Source organism: Protopterus annectens, chromosome 9.part0 (genome assembly GCF_019279795.1).
Source record: "Protopterus annectens isolate FY-2018-M chromosome 9.part0, PAN1.0, whole genome shotgun sequence".
NCBI classification, from domain to species: domain Eukaryota; kingdom Metazoa; phylum Chordata; order Ceratodontiformes; family Protopteridae; genus Protopterus; species Protopterus annectens.
Window position 1 is genome coordinate 720,688,652 of NC_056743.1, and position 22,534 is coordinate 720,711,185.

At 39.4% G+C, this 22,534-nt stretch overlaps 1 protein-coding gene across 1 annotated transcript in view; it reads left to right on the forward strand.

Annotated features, from left to right (window-relative positions):
- The first annotated feature begins 6,460 nt into the window (after positions 1–6,460).
- Positions 6,461–22,534, forward strand: part of RUVBL2 (RuvB like AAA ATPase 2) — a 1,077,211-nt gene continuing 1,061,137 nt past the window's right edge. The window contains exon 1 of the mRNA XM_044083345.1: positions 6,461–6,749. Coding sequence (XP_043939280.1) covers positions 6,738–6,749 — 12 coding nt within the window. The 5' untranslated portion in view covers positions 6,461–6,737. The remainder of the gene's footprint in view (positions 6,750–22,534) is intronic.

A 22,534-nucleotide genomic window follows, 5' to 3' on the forward strand; every position in this document is an offset into this window, starting at 1 on the left:
TCTTGCCCATGACTCATTGCTCTTGTAATAATAGGTGTAGTCCTTACCTGTTGCCATGACCCTTGCTGTGTCCTCAATAATCTCCCTTTCCGTGTGGTCTTTTCATGCCTAAGGCATCCATCAAGTTCATCCATTTCCTCCACTATGTTCCAGTTCCTGGTTACAATTAAGATACCTTGCTAGAAACTAATCATTTCATTCAAGATCAGCCATATGCCTTTCCATCTCGTTTTTTGGAAGATTGTGGAAGATTCCCCAAATGTGCACAATTATTATTACAAATCTGCCATGAGTATCTGTTTTCTCATCCTCGACTACCAATGGGAAACATTTTTCAATACACACACACACACACACATATATATATATATATATATATATATATATATATATATATATATATATATATTATTGCTTTTCTTTCCCTTGCCCCTTGGAATGTTGCTACAAAGCCCTTAATAAGTGCTTAAGCTCTGTTTCTGTCTGCTGTGTTTCCTTAAGTACAACTATTTCAAGCCCTGTCTTTCTAACATGTGCTAGTGTTTTGCAATCCTGCATCTATCTGTTTCTACATTTATATTCAATGTATAAAGTCTGAAACTCATAGCGGCTCTAGCTGAACAATCACCCAATAGCAAGTTGGATCCTTGTATCTTATCTTGAAAGATATTGTATTAACAATAATATTTTCACCTTACAAGCTCTCATGTCTAACTTTGAAATCCCGTTAACTTAAAAAAAACACACACACATCAAACAATTTAACTATGTACTAAGCTTTGGTATGTTGAACAAAAAAGATAGTTCCTTCCAGATGAGAAGACCTCAACAATACATCAGTGTGTTTTGTCATCTCAGATTAGTCTGTCTCATTTCCTACCTTCTCTTCTCTTATACCAGGACCTACAAACTTATTGTGTACAAGGACTGTATTATAGGGCCAGGGTCTTTCCTGTTAAACTCTCTCTCTCTTTTGGGTTTATGTAAAGCATAAGCTATTGCTGTAATATTACCAGCATTCCTAACTGAATATTCTTAATTAGCAAGCAAGATTTTCATTTATACCATCCTGATGTTAGTGTGAGTCTTTTTTCTTGCTTCAGGTCCCATTTTGAGTACATTTTGAGCATGGCAGCTAAGCCTGCTTACATTTCCCTGGGTATGCTCACCCACACTCTAACCCAATCAAATACTTATGCCACCCCCTCACCGTCTTGCATTTGACCTTATAGCTGATAGTAGTATCACCTGTAAGTGCAGCACAAGGACTGGCACTTAATATTGGAGATAGTATAGAAGTCTCTTACCTCAGCTTAATGTTCATTATAGGAAATCAGCCTGTAAAGTGTATATATTGATGTTGGCACAGTTTACTCTGTTTGAGTCTCCATTCATACTCTTCTATCAATTAAATCTAATATATCCCTTGGGTGTATATTACTTTGTCAAAAGGCATTTTTATCGAATACCTTTTCATTGACACATAAACAGCGAAGTCACAAAACTCTGAACGGACGATTTTTAGCAAATTTTTTCCCAGGGGAAAAAAACACTTAGCCATCATTGGGAATTTGCCCCTTTCTCCACTGTAGTGCAATCTCGGAGTTGCTATATTTAGTTAGGGGGTGGGAGGTGAAGCCCCCCACTTTGTAGGGTCTGAGAGTTTGTTTGGTGTTTGGTTGGCCAAGCGATTTTTTTTCCCCTGGAGTGGCCGTTCAGAGTTTTGTGACATTGCTGTTATATGTTTATATGTTGATGAAAAGGCATTCAATGAATATGTTTTTCAATCAGGTAATATAGACCCTATCCCTTAGGGGTCTGATCAAGCTTCACCATCAAAGTCAGCTTACGTATTATCGCAACCAGATGTTTGTGGTTGCGAATTTCGCTTAGTTGAAAACAGACGAGCACATAAAACACTGTAAAGTGTTGCGCAGACTCCTTTTGGCTGTTGAAAAACCTGTGGATTACCTTGCAGGACAGAAAAACATTCAGAAATACTCTTCCATTTTTGCGTGCATTACAGATGCAGGCTGGAATTGTCACCCATGCTGTCTTACTGATGAATGGAATTTTTGAACTGTCAGGAACAAAGCTCTCAAACAAGGAAAACACACACAGGACTTTTTTGGGTCGTAAAGTAATCCTTTCTTAAAAAAACTGTTACCATACTGCATAATAACCTTCGCAATGGGAAAATGACATACAGTAATGCTTGTAAAAATGCAGGGTGAATGATGTTGATAGGTGATTGCAGGTTCCCGAGTACACATAGTAAGAACAGTATGGAAAAAGTGTTTCTGTCTGAGGATGCGCTTCTTCCTGTCGTTAGTGGAATATAGCAGGTTTTTCATTTGAACCTGAACTCATGTTAACAAATTGTTAAAAACTAAAAGTGGAGCAAAACCATTACTTCTGTGTCTGTGCCTTTTTATGTGGGGAAAAGTAGTCAGCAATTGCAGTAAGTCAGACAGCAGCCCTGACAGTTAAAGTCTGTATGCACTTTACTGCCAGCAACATGACATGCAGGCGGCAAAGTGCATACCGAAACAACAGCATTCAATTTGTCATTTGTTACTGATAACCCTGCCTAAAAGGACATTCACTGTGAAAGAGAACCCTTTCTCTGACATTGTCACACCTTTAACACTTACATGTAAACATCAGGAAGCAACAGTAATTATCAGAAAAATCTGGTTGCGATAATACGTACGTACCACATATTTCTTTCACTAGACTCTGTGGTGTTTTTGTTTTGGTTTTCATGTACTACTACACCTGAGGTGGTAAAAGAGTTTTGGGTTTATGTAAGTAAATCCAAGTTGAAGACATACATCTCAGCAAGTCACTAGTACTCTTGGATCACGTCAAGTCTGGAATGAAACTCCCTCTGACTTGTCCACCAATAATATCCAGGCAGTCATCCTTTTCATACCCTTGGTATTTTCTTCTAGATTCTTAAAGCCAGGAAAGGGACTGACTGTCATTCTCTCTCCAGCATGAATGCCTCCAATTCCTGTCCCATTTTCTAGAAGTCTACTTCGTGTTTGCTACCATAGCTCCATACTCTTATAGACAATTATCTAGCTCAATGCTCACCTGTTCAGGATCCAGAAATAGATTGACTCTGGTTGGTAAGGAGACTTTAAGATTCACTGGGTATAGAAGCTTAAACATAAGGTCTCCTGTTTGGCATTTTCTAAATATAAGGATAAATCTGTTTCTCTTTTTTCTTGCTTGGGAATAATAGTCATTGTCTACAAATATCCATACTACATCTATTAGCAGGGACCCCTCAGCCATACGTGTGAATGAAGCTTCTTCTTCAGTAGTCATTAATGGCACTTGATAAGGATAGGTTGCTGGGATTTTTCATTCCTTCTTCTGGGGACATGAGCTATGTGTGCTTTGTCTAGTAGTATACTATATTCTTGTATGTCAGTGTAGAGATACTCAACTGTTTTCTCACGTAAGCCAAACAATCATATCCTTCCACTCCTGGGGCACATCTGCAAATCTCAGGTTTTCCCTCCTCAATCTGTCTTTTATGTCTGTCAGCTTTTCACACACTTCATCCCTAAAGGCATCCACTTCAACTAACCTGTCTGGTTGTCCTTGCTGTTGACTCTTCTGCAGACCTTGTATGTCCCTCATAGCTAGATTATTAGCTATTAACTTAGAGTCAACGTGGGCAGTGTGATTGTAGACTAGCTCCTAACATTGCTGGGTATTAATTCTTAACTGGCTGACATTGTTAAAGAAAGACTTGTAATTAGTTTGGGTTTTAGCAGCTATTTTAAGTTCATATTCAGTTTTGAGCTTCATAACCTTTACTAGTTTGTTGAAGTTTGCTCTTAAGATTAGACTGAAACATCTTACCATATTAAAGGAAAAGTCAAAGAGGAATTGATTCTGTGAGAGTCTCTCAGTGCAGTGACAGTTTTAACACCTCTGCAGTAGTGTGGAGGGGAAGGGACTCTCAATTCCTCTTGAATTACAAAAGAAAACACTGAACAAAGGCCTGCAATTTAGTTAATTTTCTGGTTGTAGCTGGATAACTTCTAAGTACATCATAAAACAAGGTCTGAGCCAAACATAAATAAGGGAGATTAGAGACAGAAAAGAAGCAGTCGTTTTACAGAAGGTAAAGAAAATAACAGTGACCCTCACAAATCCCATTATATGTCAATGGTATGGGAATTCAAAGTTACTTCCTTATGTTTGGCATTAGTCATACAAAGTATTATGGGAAAGAGAAAGAACTGAGGGAGAACAAGATCACATAGATATACCAAGCCCCATTGATAGCCATGTTGTGGAAAACAGGCTAAAATTACAAATAAAGCACTCAGAGTGATTTTGATGTGTTAAAATAAGTCAGGAAACAAAGAGTGAAAAAAACAGTTTTTTTAGTTCTAGGGTGGAGTTTTCTTTTAAGTGATTTTTTTTTTTTGCTGTGTAGCTTATTTATACAGGTATTCCACTGTATCACATTGTTTTTAAATTCTGCATTATATCAGGAGTGGCTATGAACTAACTTAACCTAGTGTTATGGCTGTGCCTGCAGAAGTCACACATTTTTATGTGGAGTAGAATTTACTGTCTGTTTGGGTTTATTTTTCTTTTCTTCATGCAACACACAGATAGTGTATGATTCAGAAAACTAATCTAATGAAGCCTCGGTGTTTTGAATGAATGTGGAAGCTGATTCTAACAAAATGTTGTGCTTTTTGCACCACGCTGGAGGAACTGAATCTACTTGCAAAACATACTTTTTGATCAGGAATAACATAAATTTATCAACACAGTGCACTTAGTTTTCTGAATCACCCAATCCCCATAGTGTGTGTGTGTGTGTGTGTGTGTGTGTGTGTACTTCTACACATACACAATTATATATAAATACATAGATATATAATTGTGTGCATCTTTCTCTTTAGGTATACAGCCTGATGGATTAAGTGGTCAACTGTGTTTTTGTAAAGCTACATATACATATGTAGTGGCATGGCTAGCCAGCCATTATGGTTAGGGTTACCACCTGTCCCACTTTATGAGGGACAGTCCCTCTTTAAGCAGTTGTGTGCTGCAAAAAAAAAATTGTAAAAATAGCAAATGTCCTGAGATTTTACAACAAAATTATTTCCTATATTTTATGTAATAGTTGTATAAAACTGTTATTCTGTATCTGAAACACCAAAATGTTATAAGAAACAGAATAAGCAAATAAAATGCTACAAGAATAATCTTTTATTTAGGCAAAAAAGTCTAGCTGGGAATCACCTAATGTCCTTCTCTCTTGCACGCCTCTGGAATTCTCTACTATCTCCCATCCACATCACCAGCAGTTCTCCTCATTTAAAACCTTGCTGCACTCACACCTAACTTTACAATGGAAGTGCTCTTGTTCCCATCCTACCTAATCCTTCTAATACCACTTCCTACTCTCCTAGAACTAAATACACCATCACTGCCCCCTATAGTTCCACAGCTCTATTGAACTATTTGACCATCTAATTAAGAGTTACCCTATGCTGCTACCTTTGTAAAAAAAAAAAAAAAAAAAAAAAAAAAAGTTTTTTTTATTGCTGTTTAATGAACTATACTGATGTATTCTATCATTGTTAACCTTTTTTATCATATTTACTTTGTATTCCTATGAGATAATCTGTAATGTGCGATACTGTAGTTGAGGGCTTCAGATGTGCAGCAGCAAGCCCCGCCCAAAGCCCAACCCCCTGATATGTCATTCATGATTATGCATTCCCTTCGAATATACAACCGAAGAAAAAGTGCACCGACATTGTAATATGACAGTAAATATAACCGTAAACTGTTTACCAACATCTGTAATTGACAAGTTTTATTGCACTAATAATATATACTATAATCAGCAAAGAAACAAAACCGTCAAAACACATCATCGGGCTTTTTACCGTGTAGCATTATAGTTCTCTTTGTCAGAGTCGGAATGCGATGGTTGGTTCACTGTCCCAATTAATGTCCAAACTGACTCTTTTTTTTTTTTTTTTTTTTTTTTATTTTGGTGCAGGTGTCACAGCCGACTCTTCCTCAGTATCATTGGCAGGACCTTTTACTAAGAACAGCTTTCCTGGACGATACTGTATTAACCGTTTGTGTACATTTAATATTTTCATATCATGTATGCACGAGCAAATTAAATATGCAGACCGGGTTGTCACTCAATTTGCGACACGCCCACTTCTGCACGAAACAATCTTGCGAGGCCCTCAACTACAATATCACCCTGTGATGTATATGCGCAGTGTGTACTATTAATTTGTATTTTTCTGGAGTTTTTCTCCCCAGGACTCCATTGAAAACGGGCTCCTTGTGGCCCAATGGACTATCCTGGAAAACAAACTGTAAATAAATAAATAAGTTCTGTCCTTTGTACTAGACGTGGGTATGTTTCAGCCTGCAAAATCTGACGTTTGTACCAAAAACGTCCCACTTTGAGCATTTGAAAAGGTGGCTCCTAATAATTTCACCAAAAAAAAAAAAAAAATGATCAAAACAATCGGGTTACCATGACAACCAAAGCCAAACTTTTGTAAGCTACGCATTAAATGTAACATGAGTCAGCCCCATTAGTGCTGTTAAGTACACCGGTAACCAATGTAGGAACTGTACATTTCAGTTTTCATTTCCCAGTCGGACTTATTTGAGGTCATTACCTTGATTCCGCGCTGTTCAATCCGCCGTTGGAAACCAACATGGCAACAACAGTAAGTATATACTCGTGGGTATGTACTTGCATTAGGAAAAAAACGCTCAAGGCATTCGATCTTCGAATGTAGACCGTATAACGGTCAAGAGTAGAATCAGTGTTATTAACAGTACGATTTGGTTATTTAAAGCAGAGTGATAGAAATAAATCAAGCATGTGTATGGTCAGTGTTAACACTACCATTTAGTTGTTGAAATAAGAATGACAGAAAGAAGTCAGTGATGTGCACGTATGTGTAAAGTAGACATTGTAATAAATACTTTTAGAGTGAAATGAATTGCTGTTTTTTTTTAAGGAAGTACTAGAATTTGATCATTACAGTGGTTGAAGTTATCCAGCATCAAAAATGCCCCGTGCCATGATATGAGTTATGATACTTTTTGGGTATTTTGCAATCTTCTTGATGATCGGCTGTGTAATTAGTGGTATGAATTTCATTTTGTCAACGCGCCTGTGTTAAGCGGAATAAGGCAAGGTCATTTGTTGTGGCTAGAAATTACCATTATGGAAATATAGCTAATCATGCTTCTGCTTTAACAGTTCAGTTATAAATAATCTTCAGACGTGTATTATTTGCCGTTTAAGTAAGATAACTTGATACAAGTGCTTCTTTTCAGGTATTTACTTATTTATTTTTGTTAACTGGGTACGGGAGCTGGTCCAGGGTCCCTTTTCAGTCAGGACTGGAGCCAAGCAGGCAAATAAAAGTAAATATACAGTTGAAAAGAGCAGCTTAAGATGTCAGAGACTGCCCAGGCTCTGGAATAGACTTCCCATACATGTTAAGCAGAGCACCTCACTGGCCCTTTTCAAGATAAATCTTGATGAGTGAATGGGAAATAGAAAGTTCACCCCAGGGATTACTCCAGTGGCTCTACTTGATAGAGGCACTGGGAACTGATGTTGGGCGGCACAATGCCAGGGCACTTCTATGGGCTAGGTTTGTAAAGGCTCCAGGGCCATTAGCCTAGTACACACCTATGAACCTGAGAAGAGTTAGTGTTATAACAGCATTTATACTGAAAGTACATTAGATATTTACACAGTAAAATTAGTTTGAGCGTCATGGTCAAAAGCATTCAGTTGTCTTAATGTGTTTATTAAAATACTATACAAATACACTTGATAGGAGATTATTACACAAAATTAAGGTGAAGTAATGTTAAATGAGTTGTATGCTTGGACATATACAGCTGTCATCCAGTTTCTCTGAAATATTTGCATTTGTTTTCATTTGCAAAGTGGGTTTTTTTGAATGTCAGGCAGCTCAAGCTGAGCTTAGTAAAAGACAAAATTGTGTGCCAAGCCCTTCAGAGCTTTAATGCCACCGAAGAGCATAGCTTTTGAGGATCGATGGTTGGCTTGTTCTGTTCCTTTGTTGGACAGATAAGTTCCCTTTGCGGCGATAAAATTCCATTCCTTTATTTCTGTGATTCCTTTACTTTCCTCTTTATGAAAGTTATATTAAAGCTAGGAGTTTTAACTTGCTGCCACAAGACTGTAGTGTACTTTTAAACAAGAGCACTCTTTTTTTTTTTTTTTTTTTTCCTGCCAGTTTAAAAATTGATTAAAGTATTTAAAAAAACATTTTTTTTCGCTAGAGAAATTGTGTTTAGTTTACTTGGTGCTGGCAAGTATTTCAAAGTGCTTTTTACTCTGTTTTTTTGTGTACAAAAGTAACATTTAAAGACTTTAATTTTTTACTGTTTTTTGCTGCTTTTTTTCTGATGAAGGAGAGACTATTTTCGGCTTGACGATGGAACAGACACTTTGTTCCAAGATCGGTCCTTCTTGCAGCCACAAAAAGAAAAAGTTAAGCAAACAGTCTTTGCCACCACAGCAGGCTAGCATTTTGCTTCTGCTGCAGGTGTGTTACCCTGCTGTTGCCATTTGTTGTACCTCAGACCACTGTACTTTTACCCTGATCCCTTTCGTCTAGTACCTACAGCCACTATGGACTGGGGATTAGACATGTCCTCTGCAGTTGTTGGGGTTCCCTCAGTGGGCAAGGGAGAGACACTGTTGTTGGTCCTGGGTGAGGAAACAGGGAAGGTTTCCCAGTTTTCTCAGAATGTTGTGCCCATCCCTAGGGAAGCTGCTGCTGACACAGAAAACTAAAATGTATCTACTCCTGAAATTTCCTTAGGCAAGTGTAGTTTATCAGGTTTATCTCAAGGTTTTATTCAGACTTTTGATTCTTTTTATTACTTTTTGGTAAGAGAAGGAAGGATACCTCCTTTACTAAAGTGATTCAAGATTCTGAACTGGAAGATGAAGGGGCATATACAGCTTTTCTCCCCAGGTTTCTGATTCAGACTCTGAGGAGAGGCCTGTTTAAGGTACTCCCTTTGGTTTTCCTCTCTCTTTGAGACTATTTACAGAATGTGCCTGGAGTGCACTAAGGTTTCTCAGTTCCTCAAAAAAATGTTATGAATTGTTCCAGAAGGAATTTCCAGAACGTTCACCATTTCCTACTGTTCTGTCAGCTTTGAAGAATGTGTGTGTCTGCCTGTATTTTTCCAGATAGCCAGCCTGCTGTTCCTAAAAAGGCAGATAGTATATCAAGTTCCTCAGTCTTCTTCAGTTTTTATACACTGTTCCCAAATTTGACCTAGCAGCTATAGCTTTAGTTATTCCTACTGCTGCTGTGTAGTTAGTTATTTCCTACCCTACTCTTTCCGGTAAGGATGGGAAGATTATTGATGAGTACTGTAAAATAGTGTATGCTTCTGCAACTTTGATTTTCAGAATGAGTTGTCAGGCTCACAAGTTAATGTTTATTTTGACTAATTGTGAAATTTTTAGGAATATTTGGTCTGCAGGTTCTTGTGAGGAGTTTTAAATTATTTATTTTCTGATATTGCTCTGGTCACTACTCTGTTTACAGTGTGTGTATGACTCAGTTGATAATTCTTACATGACTTTGGTCTCCGATACTGTTTTGAGGAGCTTTACCTGGCTGTATTCTCAGAACCTCCCAAAAAGATGTGAATGAGATTTTATTTTCTGTTTTGGATATAAACTCACTTTTTTGTTCCTTTGCTGCTAAGGGAATCAGAAAGAGTAATGAAAGGGGTAAGTTAAATCAGGGAATCTATTTTCTGCCATCCTTTTTGTAGTTTTCTTAAGGGATTCTCAAACATTTCCTCATCCGATTTTAACATAATGGCTAGAGTGTTCCAAATAAATAAATTCAGGAACCCCCAAAACCAAGGATAGTCCAACTCGTCACTTTGACAATTTAAGGGACTTTGTCCCCTACCCTGACAGCCTGTTTTCCCTTCTAGAAAGTCTGAATCTTCATTTTTAACTTTGGCAACAGATGGTTTATTGGGTTCTGAAGATCATTCATCAAGGTTCTAGATGAAGCTATATTCCTCATTGCCAGGAGGTTATTCCTCATCCACCAGACCAGAATCTGTTTCAGAAAGTGATAGAACCAGTTCCTCCTTCCCATATTTGGAAAGTTTTTTGTTCAAGGCTATTTTTAGTGCCAAAGAAAGAAGATGCTTGGAGACCAGTTATGGACCTTTCTTTTTAGTGCTTAACTTCAAAATGATGTCATTACAGTTTGTTATCTCTTCTTCCTTATTCACGTTTCCTGGTAACTCTACATTTAGAAGATGCTTATCATCTCATTCCTTTTCATCTTAACTTCAGGCGTTTTTCAGTATGATCCAGACAAACACACTTTATCAATTGCTTTACCTTTTGGACTATCCATTGCACTAAAAGTGTTCACTAAGAGGCTAGCTCCAGTTATAGCACATTGCAGGTTACAAGGTATCCATTTTCTTTTTTCCATATTTAGATGACTTGTTTGTCTTTGTAAGGTCTTTCAAAGTGTCCGGAATGTCTCCCTTTGGGGAGAGATCTTTTACACAAGATGGGATTTCAAGCGAACATTCATTAGTCTTTTTTGACTACTTCACACTAGATTATATTCCTGGAGTGTCATCTGGACGTGTCAAACAGTTTTTCTTCCACAGGAAGCAAATAGATCTATATCTGCTTCTAATGTTTTCTACTTAGACTTGAGTCACTGTGAGGGAATACCTCAGGATTTTGGTTCTTATAGCATCTATGATTCACATGATAATACTGGCAAGATCCACATGAGAAAGATACAATACCGTCTGAAGTTTCTTTGATCCCTACATCAGCATCCCTTGTCTTTTCAAATCCTAGTTCTGTAGTTTGTCAATAGAAAAACTACCTGGTGGAGACAGCAAATATCCCTAAATTTGGGTCACCCCTTATCCCTCCCTGTTCCAAAGCAGTCGGTCATCTCAGATGTCTTGGACTTTGGGGAGCAATTTCAGGAGGTATAATAGTGGAAGGTGTGTGGCACACCTGGGACAGATGCAAGTGCATAAATGAAATTGATGCTTGTCCTGGTCAAGGCACTAAACTCTCTGAATCATCTTTGGTTCCTAGGAACTCTTTGGGTTGTTTAGGACAGTACACAGTCATGTGTTACTTCAAACAGGGGAGAGTCAGGTCTGTACCCCCTTTTCAGACTAGCCATGTTAGCTTGGGACATAGCTTCACAGCACAGTTTCACTCTACAGGCATCCTTCATGCTATTAGAGCAATGTTGTGTGGCGGACAAACTGAACAGGGCAGGATAGACCCTTACATATGCAAACTAGATTGGGGGTCTTAAAAGATTTGATCATCTATGGGGAGTCCTCTAATAGACCCATGTGCCTTCTCTCTAAATAATCAGCTGTCAAGATTCTCCTCTAAGACTCCATGCCAGAAGGCTTGGAAGACTGATGCCTATTTCTTTTTCTTTTACAGGAATGTTCCTTAATGCTTTTCCACCCTTCCACTGATATCCCGGGTACTTCTGAAGATTCAGAAGGAATTCCCCAAGATCTTTGTGGTTGCTCCCCTTCTGGCTCGGGCAGTAGTGATTCAAAATTTTCATTTGGAAGTGGCCAGTGTCAGTTACCTCAAGCTTCCTCACAGAAATGATTTACTCACACAAGATCAAGGCTTTGTGATGCACCCTGACTCCAATCATCTTCAGCTGACTGCCTGGATGAAGATTTTATTTTACTTTAGCCACCTGTTTACTGAGGATGTGGAACAGATACTAATGGAGGCAAAAAAGCCTGCTACTAGAAAATCTTATACTAACAAATGAGAGAGGTTTTCTAGCTGGTGCCAACAAAAATGTAAACAGCACCTATTTAGTGCTAGTGGTTCTATGGTTTCACAGTGTTTGTGTGAGTTACCTTCGTATGGCCTTTCTTACTCCTCTATAAAGGTTCATTTATTGGCCATTTCAGCTTGTCTACCCATGGATCCTCCTCTTTCAAGGCTTTCTCATGTCAAAATATTTTTGTAATGGGTTTTACTTAAGAGGCCTCCAAGAAAACCAGCGGCCCCTTCTTGGGATCTTAATTTTGTGATAGAGAAACTTGAAGCATCTAATCTGGCTAGATTGAAGTTCTTACCATAGCGTTGTCACCTCACAGTAAGACACTGTCCGGTTCGATTCTCAGCTAGAGCGTCTTCTGCGTGGAGATGTGTGAATGGGCATACCTTCGTTGAAGGTTGTGCGTCAGGGCTGGTAACTCGGCACATAAAAATCAACTACCAATCATTAGCGGACCGGAGATCCGCTGTGGCGACCCCTAACTGGGAAAAGCCGAAAGAAACAAACCATGGAAAACATTTTGCTGATTGTTCTGATCTCTGCAAGAGTATCTGAGTTGCAATCTCTTATGTCAACTATAAATAAACTATAAAAATAAAACAAAACTTCTCCTGTTCAACACAGGTAGATCCAGTCCTCCATATGACACCTTCACCATCATATCCAGAAATAGATCCAGTCGTCCATATGACACCTTCACCATCATATCCAGAAACAAAATAACAAACTCTTAGGGGTAGAAATAGATTGCAACTTTAAATATGACATTCATATAGCCCAGACTATCAAGAAGGTTCATAAAAAGCTTGGTATCCTTTATTGCAATAAAAATTTTCTTACTAAACAAACTAAAGCCACCATAGCCAGAACACATCTGCCGTCTTCCCTCCTCTACACATCTCCAATACTTACTAACCTCCGCAAAACCGACTTACACAAGCTAGAAACCTGCTATAACAAGATTGCTAGATTCGCTAATGAAACCCACTGTAAGACCCATCACTGTGTAGCTCTCAAGCAACTGGGGCGGCTTGAGTTACCTCAGCTATTGAAACTCAACCAATTGTCATTTGCACATAAAATATACTACCAACCAACTAAAACTCCAGCTCTATAAAATTTAATTATACCTTATTCCATCACTAGAACCTTAAGATCCAGCACCCAAAACCGCCTAGAAATCATCAAACATAACCATGATGCAGGAAAATCTCTCTTTAGCTATTCCACAGCTAAAGCTTGGAACTCCTCACCTTACTACCTAACCTCCATGTGCTCCACTACCCAATTCAAAAAGCTTCTCAAAGCATACTATATGGATTCCTGGTTATGCTCCTGTGACTCTCCAGGATAAACATTGTTCAGCTACTCATCCCCCATCTAAACCTAATCTCGATCTAATTTCCATAGAGCAAATAGTCCATCAAATATGTTTACTATAACTGCACCACCTACCTGGATATATAGTAAAAACACTATACTTGTCAAATAACATTCAAAGCTTCTGTGTGAAGTATTATACTGGCACTACTGGTTCTTCATTGTGTTCTGATTTGTGAAAATATCTGCAAATGTTTTTCGTTGTATTTTTGCTGTATGCCATCTTTTGCCAACTATTATTAATAGATGTCTATGTTGTGTAACCTGGTGATTCGTACTTTTTTGACCTGTGAAACTCTGAACTGTGTAATATCTGATTTGTAATTGTTTGAGCTGTGTAGAACTGTCTAAAATGTATCTGGAGCTTTTCTCCCTGGGCCTCTGCTGAAAAAGGACCTGTGTCTAGTCGGACTTTCCCGGTAAACAAATGTAAAATAAATAAACTATATCTCATTTTCTACAGAGAAAGTTTTTTTTTCTTTATTTTGAGAATTAATCTGTCTTTTCTGCCTAAAGTGGTATTTGAATTTACTTTATGCCAAATTATCCATCGCCCCAATGTCTTTTGTTATTTAAAAAAAAAAAAAAAATAGAAAGGATACTCTGTGCATTAGATACCCAATGACAAGTAGGGTATTATCTTTACAGATACAATTTTTTGGATCTGCTGTTCTCTTCTTGTTAAGTTTAGAAGGAACAAGTGTCAAAACAGATGTCAAAACAGACTATTTCCAAATGGTTGTCTAAAGGTATCACCTTTTTTTATACTCGTCACAGCATTTTTCTAGGCAGGGTTAAGGTCCACACTACAAGGGCCTTGGCTTCATTTGTGGCTTTTTGGAAAGGGTTGGTTTTAGAAATATTCTAAAAGCTACATCTTGGTCTTCTGTACATCCTTTTACAAAGCATTATAAGCTTAAGGCCTTCACTAAGTCTAAATCAGGCTTTACAAGGATCATTCTCCTGGGGTTCCTGGATTCTTCTCCTTCCACCTGCCAAATGTAAGTTAAGGTAATCTAGCCATATAGCTAAGGCTACTGCAGCAGTGTTAATATGATAAACGCATTTCAGTTGTAACAATAAAAACTCTGTCAAGCCATCATGGAATTTTTATTTAATTACACAGAATAAGTACTTTCTTCCGTATACTACTGGACTTCATCAGAATAAATAAAACCAATTGCAAACTACATCTCATCAGTTAATACTATGAACTGCTTGACCAGTCAGGTTAACAAACTAATATCGTAAAGAATTCTTCTCAAAATTAACTTGGAGATATGGCATAAAAACAGTGCTTAAAATACATTAAAAAGAGTATGGAAAAACATTAAAAAAGAAAAATGTATATCCTCACCTATGTATCTAAAAATTCCAAGTTAAGGGTTCTACATATCCATAAATACCTTCCTTAAAAATCTGTTTCACAATTTTTCTGACTTTAGCGTTAATGCACTATTAATAGAAACTCTGTCATTGATTCCAGGGTATTGAATGGCATTTAATTTGATTTTGCCGTAATAATTCCCTCTTTTCCAGGTAAGATTCCCACTCAACCACCCCTAATCTTCTTCTTCTTCTCCTTTCGGCTTTTCTTGGTTAGGGGTCGCCACAGCAGATCACCTGTCCGCTCATGATTGGCAGAGGAGTTTTACGGTGTCGAGTTCCAGCCCGGCACCCAACCTTCAATGAAGGCACGCACACACACCTAGGGCCACTTTAGAGTGTCCAATCCACCTACAGCATGTCTTTGGGATGTGGGAGGAGACCGGAGCACCCGGAGGAAACCCACGCGACCACAAGGAGGACATGCGGACTCCACACAGAAGGCACCCCACCCGAGGATCGAACCAGAGAACCTCTTGCTGTGAGGTGACAACGCTAACTGCTGCACCACCGTGGCCGCCCTACTCAACCACCCCTAATATTTTGAGGAAACTTTCTAACACAAAGCACAAAAACCTTTTAAATTCCATACATCCAATTCAGTCATGTAAGTAAACTTACCATAACAGTAGATGTTCATAGACCGCACAGTTCAGTGTTTTTCCATGTCTGTTTTATTTAGTCCAAATGTTTTGCAGGAATATGATATATTATGCCCCTTTCTAGTTCAAATGTAATTTTGTCATGCTCCTTTTTTTTTTTTGGCAGCTGCAGAACCGTTAGTCCTCTGTTACTTGGGTCCAAGATAAGTTCAAGAGGAGCAGTTGGGAGGAATTCAGGGTGGAATAATGAGAGGCATATTTTTACATATAAAATTGCATGTTATGTGTAGGATACCCCATATCAGCAGGTCGGTCAGCAGATGAAGTATACTTGTAACGTAGTTGAAGGGGGGAAATTTTATCATGACTTTGACATGGTTTCAAATGCAAGATTTACATTTTGCACATCATTAAGTGCTTGGCTTTTTGGTATCAGGAAATTGTATTTGTTGCAGAACAGATTAGCCAACATTTATTTTCTGTTTTCAGTGAATGAAGTCTGCCCTTTGTACTTCTTCCAGAGCACAGAAACTGGTCTTATGAGTAGGTAGTCCTGTTCTAGTATCATGTTCTTTTACACTGCAGTATGTTTACATTGTCATAATGGTGTAATGTTACCTTATTCTAAGTTGTGTTCTGGTATTCCGTTTTGTTTATTGAAGGAGTGATCAAACTTTTGTTTGTCATATTATAACAAATCTTTGGGTTAATATTGTACATTTTATAACTAATGATGTACATTTATTGAATTTGTTGGTCATTTATCTGTTGCTAGTGGAAGGATTTCTCCCCAGGTCCAAACATCTCATCTGCTGTCTTTTTTTTTTTTGGCCTTACTCCACCCAATTTGATGTTCTGACCAAATTTGTAATTATTTGAGTACATTGAGGACCGCTGAACAAAATCCATACAGATGTTCTTTGTTACTTATTGACTGCAGTAGTTGTATATTTGTTACTGCATAAAAGTAGAAAGCACTCCTCTTTATTGTCAGTATACACTGATTTTTTTGAAGCTTAATACTAGGAATGTAATGCTTAGTAGTTGAGAGAAATCTTGTGCCTGCTCTGAAATGGGCTCTGCCCAGCAGGTTACCCCAATTTAAAAATAAAATAAACAAAACATACTTCTTCTAGCTTAGCCTCTAATTTTATTATCTTTCTTTTTGAGCTGTCTCTTGCTCTTTATATTTCTTGCTGTATGATGCTCAGAATATGCTAATCCTGATTCATTACGAATTAGTATTGGTTGTTTGTAGGATTTTGTATACTCTCCATAGGTCTTTTAGTAAAGCACTAGATCTTTGTTCTCTTCTCTTGTTTAAGTGCAAGTTTGAGTTGTCTACACATTTTAGTAAATCTTTAATAATGTTTAATTTCCTTAATCTTTCTTTTTTCATATAGTTTCACATCCTGTTTTAATGTACACTGCACACAGTGTCTAGTTTTGGTATAAGGATATTGTAGCCCATCCTTTAGATGTTCTGTAATTAGATTTGAGAAGGGAATTCAAACTATTCTGGTGCTGAAATTTAGTTAAGTGGGTTCTAGGGCAATACCCTGGATTAAAAAAAAAATGGTTGCACAATGGAATGTGGAAGGTTTTAAAATGAATGAACTTTTACATTGACAAACTGAATGGAGTCCATGGTGAAGAAAAGGGTAGGTGCTATATGACGAGCTTTAGTTCTGTTTCAGTCCTAGTATGGTGGTTAGCTTGTCAAAGGGACAAGGAAAATACTATGAGTGCAGTCCAACAGGGAGGGGAGTTATGAGTTGTAAGAGATGGAGTACAAGGTTTTAATTTTTGGACTAATTTTCTATGTTTATGTAAGTGGCGTTGTGGAGAATATAGAAAGATGAGCACACCTTTATTTATATGATATATGTCTGCTGTAGAGTCTATACAGAATGTAGGGGTAGATGGGATGGCAAGTGGCTTCAGACTTAGAGGAATGATCAGATGTATAGCACTTCATTTCAGTGCTGTAAAGCCAGTGTAATGTGTTTCCTCATGCAGGAGGACTCCAAAATAATAGGTGAATTACTAACATCAGCAAAGCAGAAAGAGATAATGGCATTGTTAGATGAACTGAATATGGGCATTCTTTATGAGACTGTAGATAGCACATGTATGAGAACGCTGGCGTACATAGACAGTCATAGAAGCACTACATTTGAAGATAAAGAGATGCTATTCTTTTATAGAAACAGTTTTGAGTGCATGTCTGGATTTCTGTTTACACTTTTGGCGATTCCATCTACTTAAATACATTGACAGACAGGAGGCTATTCAGAGTCTAACGTGATTGCATCAAGAAGAATTGTTTATGTCCTGGAAGAAAATAGGGATATAGACTGTGGGTACAAGAAATTACTTACCTCAGTCTAGTTGAAGTTTAGAAAGCAGGTGAGGAAAACTGATGTGTGGAGAAAGTTCAAAGATACGATCACTTATAAGTAATGCGAGGAAGAAGTGTTTTTCACAGAGTGTTGTAGATACAAAGAATGGCCTTACTAGAAGTTGCTGAGTTATACAATAGTTGAATTTAAGGATTTGTGTGTGAAACATAAAATAGTTCTTGTGAAGTTTAGGGAGAGGTGAAATATTTATTAGCAGTGAGTTGTGGCTTTTTGTTTAGTCCGGCTAATGGGCAGAGTTATAGGCCAAATGGTTCCCATCATTCAGAAAGTTCTAAGTTTTCCAGAAGTCATCTTAGCAGCTCTCTCGACTCTGGCTCTGCTCGACAGTGGCCTAGACAAATAACTTTCCTGGGTGGTGTAAGCCAGGGAACCTTGTTGGCTAGGCTTACTTAGGCCCTTGGGCCAATAGCCTAGTACCTACCTATGAACTTCTGCATTCATCCTTAGTTTTCACTGCTCTTATGACTACACAGGCATAAAGTTTATGCATCTGCATTTAACTGTAACATCGACTTTTTAAGCCTTTCGATTGCTATTTCTGCCTGTTTTATTCTGCTATTACCTGTTTTTACTGTTTTTAATAGCTTGAATTGTTTGTTGCACTTGCTTGTTTAAGTTTTGCTTAAAAGTTAAACAACAGGCTAATACACTCAAGTGTACTAGCTTTTGATAGCATTTAGTCGAAAAACACAGCATTTATTGTATTTTCTGCCTATCTGAAAAAAACTTGAAAAAAAAAAAAATACTCTTGTTTTCCATACTTTCCTAATAGTTTGTTCCAGTGATCAGATTTTGCTGATCCCTGGGCTTTGTCTTGGTTCCTGTTTTCTCCATTTTCCTTGTTTGGTCAAGGGGTAGTTTCTTTACTCACTAGTGGGAGTAGGGAGTACTGAGCTGCCTGTTTGTCCTCAGAGGAGTGGTTTAAGGCAGTAACTTGTAGTTTATTGGCCATTTTGGGTCATTTCCTGTCTTTTCCAGCCCCCTGCTATAAAGCACGCTTTAGCGTGGAGCTGCCACTGTTGCACACTAGGGCAGCACCGGTTAAGCAGGTTTAAACTATTCGGGCTACCTAAAGTCCACTCTTCAAATTTTCCCTTAAAACTACCTTCCTCGAACTATACTACTGATCTAATCAGCGTATCCTATAACTAAAAAGATCATCTCTACTTGACTCCAAGTAGACTATTCTCTATCTGTTAAACCTAGCACTTGCTCCTACAGTACTTATTACCTTGATACGGCACTCTTATAGATAGCACCCCAAAAAGGCAAACCCCATTTCTCGGTCACCCACGTCCCCCGGAATCTCTTTTAAAGTTTTTGTCTAGTCCTTCTAGCATGTCGAGGGATCAGTTGCTAGTGTCCTCTCCTGCTCAGCTGGTGAACCTGGGAATATTGAGGCAATGTTACAATTGCCTCATGTACACAGACAACCCTCTCCTCCTCCCACAAAACACAAATACATGCGAGAGATGCAACTATACGGCCAAACTGGAGGCTGAGCTCTCTCAACATAGGACTGGCAAGACCAGTCAGGAGGAAAAGGTTACCACACACACTATAGACCCAGTCTCACATAGTACCATCTCAACCTCAAATCATACACATAAACACACAAAGACATACTCGGAGGCTCTGATCAAAATCTACCAAAACAGCAGAGGCCACCAAAGCAGACACCCAAACAACCACCACCTCAGAACACAACACCTGCAACACATAGACCTCACAGTCAGAGTGTCAAACAGTCACAGCCCTTAAGGCCAAACACAGTGCCAGACACACTAGTCATCGGTGACTCCATAGTCAGACACACTGACGTCCCGCTCACCAGACTGAGTAAGGAGAAGGTCACAGTAAGCTGCCTGTCGGGCGCTAGAATCCGCCACATAACGCATGCACTCAGGTCTCTCAACAGCAGGTACAAATACGACTCAGTCATTGTCCACGCTGGTGTAAACGACCTGAGATGTACTTCCTTGGACTACATGAAAAGAGACATTGAGGAGCTCTCTGATTATGTAGCCCAGGCAGGTATGACCCTGACCCTGAGCAGTATCCTACCTTCACCAAGAATGATGCCACAATACAGAGATAAGATGATCAGCTTTAACAATTGGCTTAAACTCTGGTGTCATTCAAAGGGGATCCAATGTCTGTCTGCCTGGGATGACATGCTGGACAAGCCACGCTGCTTCGCAAGGGACGGCTTGCACCTGTCACCCCTGGGATTCCGGATATTGGCAAAGGCTCTTGCCACCCCCATAGTGCCTTTTTAGGCAAGGCTCAAATTCTAAACCTACCACCCTAGAACACAAAAAAAGAAAAAAACTAAGGGTAATGCTGCTCAATGCCAGAAGTCTAAATCTCAAAATGCACGCACTCGAGGCCCTTCTCAGTATGGAGAACATCGATGTCTGTGCTGTGACAGAAACCTGGTTCAAGGCTCCTGAGAGCACCCCAGCACTATCAGGTTTTACCTCATATCATGCGTTCCGCACCCAAAATCCGGAAAATACCAAGAAAGGAGGGGGGGTATCCATATTCATCAAGGACAACCACACCTCCAGACTGGTGGCAACGCACGATGCATCGGAAACCATCCAGGTGCAATTAACCATAGGCAAGACTGCTCTGCAAATTGTAGCATGTTACAGGCCACCCTCACAAACTCAGGAATCTCACATGGCCTTCCTGAAAACACTAGAGGGGATAAATGTATCACCAAACACCATCATACTAGGTGACTTCAATTACCCTAATATAGACTGGGTACACTACTCAAGCCCAAACACCCTAGCCCAAAAGTTCCTGGAATTCATAAACTCAAATGCCATGGAACAACTAGTCACCATCCCCACAAGAGGAGAAAACATACTTGATCTCATCATCACGAACATGGGAGCACAATGTTCAACACCGAAGTATACCCCTCACTGGTGAGATCAGATCACAAACTAATCTCGCTGGAGGTCCTCATCCCACCCCACCTGAAATAAAAAGACCACAGTAAAGAACTTCTCAAAGCCGACTTCGCACTTCTAAAGACTAGTGTGGTCTCCTTTAAGGCCCCGAGCGCGGAAAACAGTACTCAAGCCGCTGAATCAGTTACAAATGCCTTCTACCAGCACCTGCAGGACTGCATGGATAAGGCAATCCCAAGCAAAACAAAGACTCTTTGTACCAAAGGCAAGCGTCCAGTCTGGTGGACCCCAGCCATAAACAAACTCTACAACAAAAGGAGGAAGCTACTACAAGATAGAGCAAAATCCTTAAAAGGTAAGACACCCTTGATCACTATAAGTAAAAAACTAAGAGCTCTCATAAAATCATCCAAAGCAAATTTTGAGAGAAAAATAGCTAAAGACTCAAAAGACAATCATAAGGCCTTCTTTAGCTATGTTTCTATGTTCAGAACTAGTTCAAAATGATGTGAAGATTACTGATCCTACAGACATTGCCAACATACTGGCTGACAGGTTCAGTGCAAACTTCTCCCCCCCAAAAGGAGAGATATCTATACCAAGTGATAGCAGCCCCCCAAACATCTCCAACGCCCAAGTGAGAACTGCTCTCTCCAAAGCAAAAAACACAGCATCCATGGGACCTGATGGTGTCCCCGGCTGTGTGCTCCACGAACTCAATGAGGAATTAAACCCACAGCTAGGACAGCTGTTTAATCATAGTCTTACCTCTGGATACGTACCCAGGGAGTGGCGCACTGCAACTGTGGTCCCACTTCACAAAGGCGGTGCCTCCACCGACCCTGGAAATTACCGGCCCATTAGCTTGACAAGCCTTATCTGCAAAGCCATGGAGAGGATCATAATGGACCTCATAAATAAAGACATAGGGAATTTGCAGACTTTGGATCCATCCCAGTTTGGCTTTGTCAAAGGCAGATCATGCCTTCTAAACTTGGTTGACTTTTGAAACAGTCACCAAAGCCATTGATGAGGGAAAGGCAGTCCATACAGCCTACCTAGATCTGGCGAAGGCCTTGATACAATACCCCACTCGGGTATCATTGAAAAACTCATCAGCTTAAATGTTAACCCATACATCACAAGATGGGTTGCAAACTGGCTGAGTGACAGAACACACAGGGTCAGAGTTGCTGGCGCCATGTCAGACTCAAAGCCTGTCACAAGTGGTGTACCACAGGGCTCAGTCCTGGGCCCACTCTTGTTTGGCATCTACTTTTCCAAAGTACAAGCAAACACAGGAGGGTTATGGCTGACAAAGTTTGCAGATGACTGCAAACTGGGCCATAGTAGAAAACACATCTGACACAGATATCCTTCAGAAGGGTCTCACAGAAATGGATAACTGGTGCCAGAGCCATGGCCTAAAGTTAAATGCCAAAAAATGCATAGTCATACCCTTCGGGAAAAACAAGGTTACCCTAGCTACCAAATAGGTGGCAATCCACTGAGCACAGAAGAAGTTATCAGGGACCTGGGGACCCAAGTTGATAGTAGTCTGTCATTCGACACCCATGTAGCCAAAGTAGTTAGGAAGACCTTCTATATTGCCCACCTTATCATGAAGGGATTCTCATCTAGATCAAGGGAGGTCATAGTCTCCCTATACTCATCACTCATCAGACCAATGATTGAGTACAATGCCCCATTCGGAATGTATCTGACCCGACACTTGCAGCAGCTTGAGAGGCCACAAAAGTTCCTCACCAAAAGGATAAAGGGTCTCAAACATCTGTCCTATGCTGCCCGACTGAAAGAACTCCAACTCTATTCAGTCGCTTACCGCCTGCTCAGAGGTGACCTTTGCCTAACATACAAGGCCATGTCAAACCCAGATTTGA